Source organism: Marmota monax, unplaced genomic scaffold, assembly GCF_021218885.2.
Source record: "Marmota monax isolate L192 unplaced genomic scaffold, Marmota_monax_Labrador192_F-V1.1 WCK01_AAM20220418_F8-fsc00012, whole genome shotgun sequence".
NCBI classification, from domain to species: Eukaryota; Metazoa; Chordata; class Mammalia; order Rodentia; family Sciuridae; genus Marmota; species Marmota monax.
Window position 1 is genome coordinate 16574155 of NW_026695227.1, and position 15582 is coordinate 16589736.

At 32.7% G+C, this 15582-nt stretch overlaps 2 protein-coding genes across 10 annotated transcripts in view; one reads left to right on the top strand and one right to left on the bottom strand.

Annotated features, from left to right (window-relative positions):
* Far2 (fatty acyl-CoA reductase 2) overlaps positions 1-9413 on the top strand; it is a 138164-nt gene extending 128751 nt beyond the window's left edge. For all 6 annotated transcript variants that reach the window (XM_058576364.1, XM_046435420.2, XM_058576365.1 and 3 more), the window contains 3 exons: positions 1494-1623; positions 6490-6617; positions 7508-9413. In XM_058576364.1, coding sequence (XP_058432347.1) covers positions 1494-1623; positions 6490-6617; positions 7508-7670 — 421 coding nt within the window. In that variant the 3' untranslated portion in view covers positions 7671-9413. The remainder of the gene's footprint in view (positions 1-1493; positions 1624-6489; positions 6618-7507) is intronic.
* A 2978-nt stretch (positions 9414-12391) lies between these two features.
* The window catches only part of Ergic2 (ERGIC and golgi 2), a 49429-nt gene continuing 46238 nt past the window's right edge, over positions 12392-15582 (bottom strand). For all 4 annotated transcript variants that reach the window (XM_046435426.2, XM_046435427.2, XM_046435424.2 and 1 more), the window contains 2 exons: positions 14719-14801; positions 12392-14544 (listed from right to left, as the gene is read on the bottom strand). In XM_046435426.2, coding sequence (XP_046291382.1) covers positions 14482-14544; positions 14719-14801 — 146 coding nt within the window. In that variant the 3' untranslated portion in view covers positions 12392-14481. The remainder of the gene's footprint in view (positions 14545-14718; positions 14802-15582) is intronic.

A 15582-nucleotide genomic window follows, 5' to 3' on the forward strand; every position in this document is an offset into this window, starting at 1 on the left:
GATCATATCTACTTTATAGGACTTTACATCAAAATGTTTAGAATAATAATTTTTATTATTGCTGAAGATGTTTTAAATTTTTATGAGGTAAAATAAATCATTCTTTTCTTTTACCGTTTTTGTATTTTAGCTATTAAGAAAAACTTTTCTACCTTAGAGTGATAAATTCTTTTTTTCCCTAAAAAAAATAAATACCATTAGGTCAATATAGTCCTATATATACAATGATAATACTGTATGTATGACTATTATTTTTTAGAATTAAAGTGCATCTATTAAAATCACATCAATTGTATCAGAGTTGGGACAGAGATTTATATAATTACAGTTAAATGGAACTCTATTATGGTATTTGAATCAAAGAACAATGATATCTACCTTCTGTTTAAGAAATTTTCCATAATACAGTGAGAGAAGTACCCCATGAGTCATTGGGTACACAGGCTTTAGAATTTAACCAAAAATAAAACCAAATCCCCCTAATAGCACCATAACTCATTACTACATTGAATACAGTAATCACTATTATGAAGATTTGTTTAATTAAGATAAAAATCAAATGCTTTATAATCCAAAGAACTAAGTTGGAGTATTAGCAATGTCACTTTGAACATAATCTTTCTATAAAGTGAATATAAGTAATATCAATGTTGATGACCTCGTAGTTGTATTGTGAGGATCAAATAATAACACATATGAAAGTTTCTTACTAATTGTATTAAACTTGGGAGATTCACACAAAGGAGCTGTTTCAAGTTCTGACCACAGAATTGGAAAATTACCTCAAGTGATGAGATACAAGGTTATGAGATTGCACAGAGATTTTTGGAGGTTGTTCAAAACAAAGTTGTAATATTGGCTTTGACACAGTCTATGTTACCTATTTATGAAAAATATTTATTTATAAAGATACTATTATGCAAAATAGCAGAGAGAATATTTCTTAGAAGTATCGGTGCTGTGCATAATTCAGGTTATCAAGAGTGGGTTCTTTTCCCCTTAGGTCTGCCTTACAACTGGCAAATGCTTTAGTTCCCCAGATGCTAATATGGTCAACGCTTCTATCCAGGAGTTATATACTAAGATCTCAGAGACTATTTATTAAAAAAAATCTAAGAACATACAATAAAGAGAAATAAATTTTCCAATTGTCTCCCTCAGAATTCAAAAATGAACAGTGTGTCCTTAGGGGGGTATAGCAGGCTGTTTTAAAAGTAAGTTTGCTACTCTTAGGAAAGAGATGGCAGAAAGAAGACTTTGGTATTAAAGTGCCCGATAGAGGAATCTCCTTTAAATTCATTCCCTTTCCTTCATTCAACAGAGTTAAGGTGGAAGAAAAAAAAGATTAAGAATTTTAATGAGGAATTGGAGAAAAAGAAGAGGGATAAGATTTTTCTTCAATGACTTTGTCATCCATCCCAATATAGTGTCATCCCAATATAGTAGCCATCTGTGGTGCACTGATATCTGCTTCTAATTGATCTCATCCTTAGGATGACAAAGCGCATGAATCGGCTTTTAAGAACTATTTCCATGCTGGAGTACTTCATCAACCGGAGTTGGGAATGGAGCACATACAATACAGAAATGCTGATGTCAGAGCTGAGTCCTGAGGACCAGAGAGTAAGTACAGCACTGGTGCAGACAACAGGAGAATCTTACTTATTTGGAATTTAGGATTATTCAACTCAAAGTCAATGGAGAAAGTTTTGGTTATATACACAGATAATTTTTTCCTAAGAAAATCAGACACAGTGAAAGGAAATGAGTTTGATGTTCTTGGACTTCAGTTAGATTTCCACTGTTGCTCTGCAATGATGTATTTCGTCTACTGTACTTCCATCCTGAAATTTTTTTTTCATCCCTCAGTAGTCATATTCACCACAAGCCCTCATTATCTCTGACTTTCCTCTATGTACTATGCTGTCAATAAAAAAATATTTTATTGTTCATTTTTATTGTTCATAAACTCTTTCATATACTATACTTGACAAATTAAAATTGATCTGCATCTCCACAGCTACAGTTCCTTTCTTTTTTTTTTCTCCCTGGTACTGAGGATTAAACTCAGGGGCATTCAACCACTGAGCCACATCCTCAACTCTTTTTAATATTTTATTTAGAGACAAGGTCTTGTTGAGTTCCTTAGGGCCTCACTAAGTTGCTGAGGCTGGCTTTGAATTTGCAATCCTCCTGCCTCAGCCTCCTGAGCTGCCGGGATTACACATGGGCACCACCATGCCCAGCCCTTCTTATCTTTTTAAAGCTAACCCCTACACTATGCATTCTATCTCATCTAAATTTCACCCCACCAGTATGGCCCTATCTCTCACACTCAGTGTTCCTTCCTGCAATATTTTTCTTCCACAGTGCAATTCTAATTTTTAAGATAGGCCATCTCTTTTTGGTATCAGCATCACTTATTTCCTTAGTTTCTTAACAACCACAAAGGATAAACCTCTGCAGATTCTAAAATTCACAAACGCAGAAGTCTTTTGTACTTTGTACATGTTCCTAGGTTTCATTTTCCCTGAGCATATCCTTATGACATTACTAAAGTTTTAACTAAACTTTTAGAAGTTTTTACATCCTCTCTAATGATTGACATTTTCTCCTAAGAAACAATTGTTTTAAAAATGTTTTCTATTTATTTTGTACCTGACAGCATTGTAATAGTAAGTTTCAACCTAAAATGACTAAAAATGTGTATGGGAAGTTTCAGTGGATTTGACCATGCTCTCAAAATATTTTAACAAAGGTAATAATCCTAAATGTAATTACTGAATTCCAGTGTGGCTCGGAATTCAGTTTGATTTGCTGATGGAATAAAAAATTCCTAACTATAACTTCACTGAAATCTAACTCAGTAGTGTGAAACAGTATAAAAATAAAAGCCTCTATTTATATAAATGAATAAATATTTAGTGATAACCACAAACATACTCAAACAAAGTGATAATGGAACTATTTTTGAAAGCAATTCAACTTCTTTTTAAAAATATTGTTTTAGTTGTTGATGGACCTTTATTTATTTTTTATTTATATGTGGTGCTGAGAATCGAACCCAGTGCCTCACACATGTGAGGCAAGCTGTCTGCCACTGACTGAGGTACAACCCAGCCCAAAAGCAATTCAATTTCTGGACAAGTCTATGGAGTGCTATGGAACTTGTTAACCTCATGTGCTCTTTGTTAGCACTTCAAATTTTACAAAGGCTTGTGAAAACTTGAATTAATACATACAATAAAAGAACAAAATAGAAATGAAATAAACGACCAAACTAGTTGAAATACAAGCCAATACAAGTCAGAGTGTCATGGCTAAGAATGAAAAAAAAAATGTTTTTAGATCCTACCAAGTTGCTAGGGAAGTTGTTCTTGAGGCAGGGAATTTGTTCTTGAGCTTTCTGGTGACAAAGTGAACATGAAATTCCTTGTCTCAAAGGTGAAAATATACTAATGTTAAAGCAAAGCTCTCTTATATTTAATATCTAATGAGTGTTTATAAAGGGTTTCCTATCATGGTTTTCTAAGACATAATGGATAATATCTCTAAAGCAAATATAGTAACAGCTCCGTGAAAAGGTTATTTCTGATCATGTTCCTCTGTGAAAGTGGAGAATATTAACATAAAGCAATATGGATAATAAATCAGCAAAGAGCTCATTCATTAAATAAATGTTATCGCTTCTCGGCCTTTTGGCTAAGATCAAGTGTATTAAATAAATGTTCATTGAATGCTCATAATGTTAACTAAGGATATTAATATTTACTCACGTCCCTCCCAGGTCTAAGATGGTTTTTTGTGATTAATATATAACATTTTTATTTGCATATAAAAAGATGAGGATTAAGTAGCCCTAGAGAACTACTAAATCCTTAAGATGTCAAACTCATTTTCTTTAGAGTTTTATTATATCCTAGATATAGGGAAACCACTAATCATAAAGCCCAAGAGATTTTCAGAAACTGGTAGCTGGCATTCATTCATTCATTTATGCATGTCTTGTGCACACTAAGCAAGTGCTCTACCAGTGAGCAACATCCCCAGCAATTTTTATTTATTTGTTTTTGAGGCAGTCTTACTAAGTTGCCAGGCTGACTTTGAACTTATGATACCCCTGCATCAGCCTCCCCTGTGGCCATTTTAAAGTCAATAAACTCAACTTTTAGTTGTGATTGGTTTTTTGATCTTGACAATTTATGCCTTTTATTTAGAACAATCTATGCCTCCATTAAAGGCTGTTGAAAAAAAGGAAAGGTTGTCTGAAAATAAAAAGGAAACTAAGTTTAATTTGGTAATATTCATATAAACCTTATATAAACATCAAATAACAAACAAAAATGCTATGTAACAAAAATAAACTTTTGGTTTTTTATTTTTTAGGTTTTTTTTTTAGGTGGACACAATATCTTTTATTTTATTTTTATGTGGTGTTGAGGATTAAACCCAGTGCCCCGTGCATGCCAGGTGAACATGCTACTGCTTGAGCCACATCCCCAGCCCGAACATTTGTTTTTTAAAATTAATATTAAGGGGCTAGGGATGTAACTCAGTGGCAGAGTGCACAAAGCCCTAGGTTTGCTCCCCAGTGACACACACACACACACACACACACACACAAAGAATAACATTAATTTTACTAAACTGCAATTCTTTTATATATTCAGCCAGTACTTACTGAATACCCATCTTGTGCCAGTTGTTGTTTCAGGAACATCGTTTATTTGAATTAAGATGTTTTGCTGTTAAGATTAAAGTCCTTTCTAGTGAGGTCTCAATGGGAGTTTAATCAGTTAAATCTAATCAGGCAACTCACCTTCATTGCCCAGAGGAAAATTCTTTACTAAGAATAGGATTTTATTAAGCAAAAAGTGATCTGAGAGTGCTATACATCCAAGGAAGAGAAAGCTACCTTATGGGGAAGACTAGACTGCTTAAAGAAACTCCACTTGCTAAAAGATTTATAAAATATTGAACTTTTTTTTTAATGCTAGCATAAGTTCATTTTTCATGCCATTCTTCTCAAATATACTGAATAAAAACCTTCAACATTAAATCTACCCAGTGTGAAGACCAGTGATTATCTAATGCAATCTTTTTTTCAACAGGATCATACTCAAACCATTCAAGAAGAACCTAACACTAAATATTTCCAGAGTTACCACAATCTTCCTGACACTCTTCCTGTTGTTTTATTGCCCCAAATTCTTTATATTCAATCAAAATTATTTATTATATTTGAAGCTCTTTTCCTCTATTTTTCTAGTTAAGCTCGTTTTATGGAGATTTTGAAAAGATGTATGGATGGCTCATGGATGACCTGATGTTTTCCTTCTCAACCCATCCTAGGGCTGTCTGTAGGAAGCTGGTCCTCCTCATGATCCTGCCACACCACAGCATTACTTTCAAAATGGAGCAAAGATAAAATCTGTTGGAAGCAATTCAAAACTTTACACTAGCTTTCAATAACAAACTAAATAGAAAATACACTTTAATGATGCAAAACATTTTTAAACTTTCCTTATTGTTATTTACAGTGTCTATCTCTATGTAGCAACACTCTCTCCCTAAATAAATCTCTTCCTTTTCCTTCTGCCCTCCATCTTCCTTCATCTCTTTTCTTTTACCACTAACTTTTTAAATATAAAAAGCTTTAAGGAATGGGTTACTTAATCTCATCTATGTAATGAAGTAGTAATGGAAGAAAGAATAGTAGGCCAAGGGAACAATGCTAAAATTTAAGAGGTATGGGAAAGATATGTAAGTTATATTTCGGTCACTAACATGTCATCCCATTAATATTTAAAATAATCATTCATCATTTATTTGAAAAAGCATACCAAGCCAATCACAAGCTTTCACCAGACTGTATTAGTCAGCTTTGTTTTGCTGTGATCAAAATACCTGGCAACAATAACTTTAAGAAGTTATTTTGGAGCTCATTTTCAGAGGTCTCATGGGGGAAGGGCATTCCTAAGGGAAGCTGCTTCTGGTAAAGAGAAAGGAAGCATAGCGGGGCAGGGGACAGGGTCACAGTGTCCCACCTCCCCCAACTATGTCTCTCTTGCCTACAGTTACTACCGAGTTTGTTCAAACTAGGATGGACTGGTTAGGTTACAGCTTTCACAATCCAATTACTTCCCCTCTGAATATTCCTACTGAAACACAGGAGCTCTGGGGGGACATCTTATTTCAAAACCATAACACTTAATACCAGTTCTTTTAAATTTTCCTCACAAGACTTCCTGAATATCAACTGTTTTGGCTTGGTCCCTGTTTAAATAGTCTTATGTAAATGGTGATCTATATTATCAGTTCTTTTGAAGTAATAGCTCCAAATTATCTCAGGGTTTGCGGGGAGGAGGGGGGGGTCCAACCTATTATAACTGAGTGTCACTCCTTTACGTAAAAGAAATTTCATCAAGTGGACAAAGTGCCTATTCAGCTGTGCAATTCTGGCAATGCATAATCTCTCTTGCCTTGCAGGTATTCAACTTTGATGTGAGCCAGTTGAACTGGTTAGAATACATTGAAAATTATGTTTTGGGAGTTAAGAAATACATATTGAAAGAGGATATGGCTGGGATCCCAGAAGCAAAGCAACACTTAAAAAGGTAAGCATAATTACTCAGGTAATATTTATGGAGCATCTATTGTGTATGTCACTTTGTACCAGATAGAATTTGAGAAGGGAAAGGGAGGAATTAATTTTTCTTGAGCACTTTCTGCAAGTCCTGTGTTCCATACTATGCCCTATAATAATACACTGCTTCATTTAGACTTCACTACACCCCTATGAGGCAGGTATTATTTTCGTTATCCCATTTTTACCACGAAAGTATTTAAGATCAAAAAGGCAAATAACTTATCTGTGGTAACACCTCCTTAGTACAGGAGCCAGATTTAAACCCAAGTTTCTATTTCTTTTACCACACCCTATCATAATGTGATATAAAAAAATATTCCAAAGGCAAGAGACCTGATTATCATATGTAATCCAAGAAAAATCACTTAGCTACTCTTCAGTTCCTTCAACTTCCTTACATTTCTTTCAGCCATAATCCTGGAGGTGCAAATAATAATAGCATGCAGAGTATTTGCAATGCAGAAAATAATAAGAATGGAAAAGCAGATTATAAACAGGAAGGAAATTTGAAAAAAAAAAAAAAAGGCCAAGAACTTTAGAATTTATCCTCTGGTAAACAAGAACCAGTGAAGATTTATGATATGGTAATAAAGTCAAATATATTTTTAAAAGATTATACTGGTCATGTTTGTAAAATAGCTTAAAAATAGAGAGAGATGAGCAAAGAGAATCTAGCTAGAGAAATGATTATTCAGAATGTTGTGGAAATAAGATACAGAAACCAAAAAACCATCAAATCATGCCACATACTCTACTTAATATTTGCTGATTACAACCAGGAAAAGACATTTATGCTTAAGATCACACAGTTGAGTATTTGTACTATGTTAACTTTGGTTATGTCTGTCTGTTCCCCAGGCTCCGAAATATTCACTACCTCTTTAATACTGCCCTCTTTATCATCATCTGGTGCCTTCTCATTGCAAGATCTCAAATGGCCCGGAATATGTGGTTCTTCATTGTGAGCTTCTGTTATAAGTTCCTCTCCTACTTTAGGGCATCCAGAACGCTAAAGATCTAAGAACATTCAACATTCACCTTTTATCTGGAACCTCTTGGATACCTCTCAAAACAGTAAACTGTGGTTCTCAAGATTAGGAAGTAACAAGGAACATGTCCAAGCTGACATATGTCAAATATGCTGTTACGTATTCATCACTATTTCTTAACTGTCTATTTTTATTTCCATGAAAGAAGGAAAGTCACAAACTAGACTATAGCCATACATATTTTAGGAAAAAATTACTTCCAGACTATTTCCTAACACTCTAGTCTAGGCTCTTGCATACTCAATGTGAAAATGCTCCCACTTTTCTTATTTAACTTTTCTCTTTGAGAGGATTAATTTCAACTCAATAAGCAAGGAAGAACATATGGAGAAGCCAAAATAAGCTAAGGCAGTACTGACCCTGGAAACATATTGGGGTAACTGGGAGAAAGGTCTGAACACAAGACAGGTAGAGGAATTGTCATCTCAACACCGTCACAAATGCTGTAAGTTAAACAATTCCCCACTGGAGTGGCTCTCCTTCCTTTCTATGCTGTAACGGAGCCTGGTTAAGGAGTAGAATCAGAAAAGTGAGTTCACATTTACCATTTTTCTTAACTATATCCACTTCTTAAAACTAAAAAAAAGATCAAGAAGTATAAATAATTATGTATAGAATGAGGACTTAAGCATATTTGCATTGGAGAGTCTCACTTACTATGCTTTCAAGTCAACATTAATAATAACATCTCATAAAATTTTGATAACTACTATTTAATCACCAGTTTTATGGATAATCTTTTCTTGTGAGTTTCCTGCTTATTGATTAAAATTGCCAAAGCCCTTATATTTAAGCTTATTTCACTCAGGAGGCATCTATTTGAGTGGCTAAAGGGGAAGGAAATTCCTACACCAGAATCTTAAAAACCCAGTCACCTCATCTTTGCCATTGATGAAAGCAAAATTTCAAGTAAAAATTTAAAATCTAGTTTGTCTTCTTATATAAAGTGGGGAAGATTACTCTTCTGTGATCACCAGAGGATTTATTAGTATCTTGATTATTTCAATTGTACAATGTTGACTGTACAATGTACAGCAGAAAAGTGGATTTCATTAAGTTTAGAGGGTTTTTTTTTGCCTAAAATGTTTTATATAATACAAATTAGTAAAATCTTTATATGCTCTCACATTCCCATAGTAATAACTGTTATCCCAACTTTTCTCATATTTGAGAGTGCATGTTGATTACTTTTCTTCATGCTAAAGACAATATTATTCAAATATGACTTTTGGGATCTAAAAAGTAATCATCACCACACAACTAGTTGAAAAAGTTAATAAAGAATAGCAGTCACATTTATGCTCACCTTCTGAAAAAATTAATTAGTAATACTCAAAAAGGCACATTCTGGTAGTTGAAATATATAAGGCCTTACGACAGTATCATAAAAGGCATTTTGGGGAAACTCTTCTGGGCAATGTTTTTACCAATCTGACATAAGATCTAGGGACTACTTTCTATGGCAGACAACTCAGCTCTGAAACAAAACACCAGTTTGAGATGTCTATATGATACTTTTGAATTACAGTAATACAAACTAGGGATACAGTAAAAATATGAAATCAAGATAAAGTTCAATGGATTGGATTTAAACACAATAATTCTAAGCATTTACTATCTTTTGATTATTGTATGTTGCATCAATTCAGTAACTCCACTGATCAAGTACTCACATTTTGACTTTTGATTAAATAAAACTTTGAATTAAAAACTTCCTCTTCTAGTGTTGTTGTATATTTGTTTAACTGCAGATGATAGCAGATCATCACATAACACCACCCTGCACCCCACCCCAGAAAAAAAGAAATAACCTTCCAAAGAACTCTGTACAAATAAAACCACAGGAGTATCTATAGGATGAATATAAAAATACAGGTACACAATACTTCATTTTTTTTCTGATACCCTTTGTAGGATTACATTTACATGAATGTTTTATCAGTGGCATCAGATAAATGACAGGAATACTGAGTGCTCTTGTGATGATTCAGCAGCAAAAGGTACCTGCATGACAGAGAATCCCTATTATATAAGCAGTTCATATCAGGACCAATTAACAATAACTTGAATGTCTACTATATTCGGAGCAATGGGAAAGAATCTTCTACTTTGGGGAGCAAATAAAAAGTGAAAGTACCTATGTTTAAAAGGAAGTTTGGTAATCCCTATATTCTACACCCACATGATACTTAATATTGTAGTGAGTATTAATTGCCTAAGGCAATTAATACTAGAAAAAAATGAAAATGGGTACACAACTTAGTAAACTTTTCATAGAAATTTTATGCTAACCTAATTTCTAGTTAACATCCCATTTAAATAAATTAAATTCCAAGGTAAATAATCTCATAGCCAGAGCATGTTATCTCATAAAGAATATAAAAATTAGATCAACTATACTTTGCAGAAACACCAATTTTTAAATTAACAGGAATCATATGCAAATTTTAAATGGCTACTTTTCTAGAACTATTCTTCTAACATCTGGAAATATATAAGCAACTGTTTATGATAAGAAGTAATATTTGTCCCATATGCCTACAAAGTTTTAAAAATCTCACTGCCTAGGTTACTTTGAAAAAATATTTTCCAGAAACTAACAAAATAAGAGTAGCACTTGCTGGTTTTAAGATGTTATTGGTTTGAGAGACAGCAATCCCCTAGAAGTATAGCTACTGTTGTAGCAAAGGAGCTTAACTGAAATTGAGTTTAAATAGCAGAAATATCTTTATTGATACACATTTTAGTGAATCCCTATTCTAAAACACTTATTTTAATCTGGAATTGAATATCAGAGGAGAGATGTGAAGTATGGCAACTTGGATGAATTATAAAAAAAATACCTTAAAGAAATTAAAGGTAGGGGTTGGGGGGCAGGCATGACTCAGTGGTAGAGGGAGTGGCTAACATATTCCAAGGCCTGGGTTTGATTACCAACATTGCAAAATAAATAAAATTAAAAACTAAAAAGGTAGTTACTAAAGTGACAACTACCTGAAAAAAGAATACAAAGAATTTGCAATACATTCATTACATATTTATGTAAACTGTTGCTGTGTAATGTGTAAGTTTTCCTTATGCCTTCTGAGTTTTAAAATTACTACATAAATTGCATTAGTTATATTATTGGAAGAGTTAACTTAATTCTTTTGGCTAAACATCCAATATTATTTGGAGTTGCAAAGCAAAATTACTTAAATGTTTTATATTTTATCAATTGTAATCTTATCTGTACTCAATTTTTTACAGACCTATATGAATTAGCTCAACTTTGGTCACTCTTCCACTTTTAACATAGCAGTTTAACTCCATCTAGAGTAAAAGCAAATATAACCAAGTGATATTTAAATATTCATGTAGTTTATGAGAAAAAAAGGTTTAAATATAAGGAATTGAGGTTTATTTGTAGGTACATGATCTTAATTTTCTAAGATTGAAAAAACAAAGAAAATCTTTTATAATTTGTAATTTTATTTAGGGTCAAATGTTTGCAGTTGAGACACTAAATGTTTCCTGTTCTGTTCCTGGGATAAAATTTTTTAAAAATCCAAGGCAGTTTTTTTCACTCTTAAAATAATGTAAGGTGATTTCATCATTAAGAAATATTTCAAAAAGGGGGGGGGGATATAACATCACAATAAGGAAATACTTGAGTATTAATATAGGCATTATAGCATAAGGCAGTAAACATATGGTTTACTACCATTTTTATTTTGATGGTGGTGAAAAAGGTTGACTCCGTTTGGTTTGCTAGAATTCAAGAGAGAAGGGAAAGTACTAGGTTAAATGGCATGCTGAGACTGTAAAGATCCCAGGTTTAAGTAATTTTTAAATGGTTAAAAAATACACCTTGACCTCAAGTATAAACTGAATTTTGATGCAGAAGAGTTACATATAAATTTACTATCCAGTACTTAAATTATGTAAGATTAAAAAGCATGGTATATCTTTACTTCCCATATTAAAATATTAATCATTTCTTTATGAATTCCAAAGTTAAAACTATAGAAGATTATAAATTTTGTTTGTGGCAGTAAATTATTATAAAAATACAATGCTTTCTATCAAAAATGTGCAGGAGAATAATGTATATTAATCATCTGAGAATCAGAAGTAATTTTATGAATTACAGAATTATTAGATAATAATTCTGATTAATATTGAGCTAAGCTTTTCTGAAGAGGTAGTTCTGAAGTGTACAGATACTGCAGAGGTGAATTATTCACCTAAATATTTAATCTTCCTCATAGCTAATATATGAAAACACAGTTTAAAAATTACATTTCAAATAATTTTGAGGTCCCTGATTTTTAAAATATGTATGCTGGAACTTATACATAATAGATTATGAATACCTTAATACAATGAAAAGGAGGATTGAACTAAGTAATAAAGTTGAGTATCAGGGCTAGAGGGACCCACAGGCATAGAGAAAGTTGCATGACTGGTAGGTCAGAAAAGTGCTTTCCAGGATGAAAGTAAAACACTTGGAGAGGACAAAAACACCTAAGGAATCTTAATATATAGTTATACTTCATCATTCGAAGAGCTGGACAGAATTTTAATTCTTTCAATGCCAAAAATATGCCTCTATTTGAAGAGTTTCAGATGAAAATCTTAACTCTGAAGATGTATGGCAAAGCAGAATTTTGAACTAATGAAATTCTTTTACAGTCAGTTTTAATGGGACAGATTAATTTCATTAAAATTTTAATGTGGTATTTAGAAAACATGGAAATAGTTAAAAATCATATAAGTACAAAATAATTTTTAAAAATCTTTTAAAAAGATATTTAACAGCTATAATCCTGAAAGTAACCCTAAATCAGCACTTTCCTCCCATTAAGAAAAAAAAAACAAAAAACCCTCAAAAGTTGATTGAATTTTCTGACAACCAGGTTAAGAAGACCAACAACCAGTCTAAAGTCAGTAGCGAAAATTCTAATTCTCTCCAATTAATCTCCTTTTGAGAAATGTTGTATTAGTTTCTAGACCACCTTTGTTGCAAATAATATTAGAAGAAATAAAAAACACAGAGAAGGCTTGTTCATTATTTGGACTTTCAATTAAAAAATCTTTTAAAACATGTTATGTCACTTATATTTATCAGTTAACATTAGGTCTCTGTGATCCTGTATATTTTAAACAAAGATGCTTCTGTTATTTTAGGCAAAATATCCAAAATATCATTCTACATAAGCCTTACTACAAAATAGTTTTGACCTGGATTTCTCTATGGTTTACCCTCTTTTTAAGGAAGTCTATCTTCCTATTAATTGATGCCACTTCTAACCAAAATAAAAATTATTCTGACTCTGAAAAAAGCAAAACAGCTTTTATCTTTAAAACTTTTTCATTTGAAAAACTATAACTTGTGACCCGCCACTCTCTAAAACCACCATTTTTAATCTAGTTGTTTAAGTCTTATTTGTTAAGGACTAAAATCTTCTGTTAGTCTCATTACCTACCTGGAATTTTGTTTCTCCATTTCCTTAAATGATTTAAACTTTGGGAAATGATTGATGACTCTTCAACTATTATTAAGTATTACAAAAGGAAAACTGATGTTGACATGCATATTCCAAATATAGGTTTTAATGGCACCTACGTGATAGCTCCCTTTCATTATTTTAATCTTTTATATTCTAGAAATTTAAAACCAACCCTTAAAAGGTTATGAAAAAAAAAAAAAAAACAACCTTAACCTAACACAAATCAGTCACATTCAGAACATACTGAATGAAATATTTCCTTCATAATCCAGCTTTTAGTTTAACGGACATTGTTCAATATGGCACCTCTAAAACCTGACATTATCTTGTCATACTTAAAATTTGCTTCATACTTCTAATTTATTTAAATTTACCCTGCTCCCCATTTATCACACGTACAAAATATTCCGGTTTTCCTCTTATTATTAACAAACTGATAATTTTTGCCATCAGAAGTTGATCTTTTTCTTTCTCACCCCCATCACTCAAAATTACCAATAAATAATGATCAGATTAGGGAACAGCATTTTAAAAAAAGAATGTGCTTTCTTTTCCCTAGAGTCTCCACTATACAATCTGTGAATGATATCTCTGTTACATATCATACCACTTACATATCTGCCCTTGGGAGATTTCACCTTAGTCTTCTAAGATTCTACCTTGAATGGTTATAAACGTCAAGAATTAAAGAAAAGCAGTTACTTTCATAAGACCAAAATACTGGATAAAATGGTCTTGTCAATATGGCTTAACATTAATATGGCTATAACATAGGGACTAGTCCCTGTTTTCTTTATTAACATTGTGAACTGATCACAATTTTTTAAAGTCTAGACTAGTTTTCCATATGTTTTACATATTTTTATTCTCACATCATATCTCTTAAAAACAAAAGGACGCAAACATTTGCAGTTATCAATGCCTTTTCCTTTAGATGTGGTTTCATTTCCTTCCTTCAGGCTTTGTTACCAAGAAGTAAGGTTTGAGTTCAACACTGTCCATTTGTTGTGAAAGTATCAGAAGGAGTCATCTTCAAACCAATACTCCAGATGGACTTATTCACTGATTAGCTGCATAATTTCTTCTAGGACATTTGTAACAGACACAACATACACAGGATTTCAGTTTGGGTTGTTTTTTTTCCCTTTTTTTTTTTTTTCTTTTTTAAAATAAGTGTGTTTCCAGGTTCTCACTCATATTTTCTTTTCTTTGAATGTATTGCACAATATTTTATTATTAAAAAAGGTTTTATGTCTCAGGCAAAAAGTTTATCTCCTTCCCTCAGGAGTTGCTAATGTGTATTATTTTCTAAAAGAGGTAAGTGGTTGTCTGTGTGGCCATCCTCAAAGGGAACCTAAAGGGAAAAGGGAGAAAAAAGACCAAATCATTAGTTTTATTCCTTATACTATTTTCTCTAAACACAAAGCTGTATTTTGGGTAATTCTTTCTAGGCACAAAAAGTGACTATTTAGATTTAGAAATGATATTATGATTCAGAGATCAACACCATGTATATAATATCACTTACAGAATGGACAGGTTTATAGGCTCCAAGTCTGAAACGACAGCAAATTATTTCAACTATAAATTTTCCAATTCCATGTAACATGCCTGTAACAAAAAATGTTTATGTTTTTAAATTATTCTGAAATTGCTATACATGAATAAAAAACTCAACTATAATTAAGGAAGGAAACAAAGATGTTTGTATTATTCTCTTTCATGGTTAAAAACTAAGACACACAGTCAGGCACAGTGGGGCATGCCTATAACCCCAGCAGCTCAGGACACTGAGGCAGGAGGATCACAAGTTCAAAGCCAACTGTCGCAACTTAGTGAGGCCCTAAGCAACTTAGCAAGACCCTGTCTCTAAAAAAATATAAAAAGGGCTGAAGATGTGGCTCAGTGGTTAAGTACCCCTGGGTTCAATCCCCAGTACCAAAAAGAAAAAAATAAATAAGAAGATAGTTATACATTTAAAAACAAATTAATGTTTTTTCAAAATCACAAGGCCATATAATTCATGACATAATCTTTTCAAGGTTTTCCCCTATAATTTTGAAAATAAATTATTAACACATGTTTAAATAAAGCAAAAAACAAGGAATTACATAGAAAAGCTATTCATTTGTTTAAAAAAATATGCTTAAGAATATGATGCCTTGCTGGGAGCAATGGTGCACACCTGTAATCCCCGCAGCTCGGGAAGCTAAGGCAGAAGGATCAGGAGTTCAAAGCCAGCCTCAGCAAAAGAGAGGCGCTAGGCAACTCAGTGAGGCCCTGTCTCTAAATAAAATATAAAATAAGACTGGGGATGTGGCTCAGTGGTTGAGTGCCCCTTAGTTCAATCCTGGGTATCAAAGAAAAAAAAAGACGACTTGGAAATAAGGCA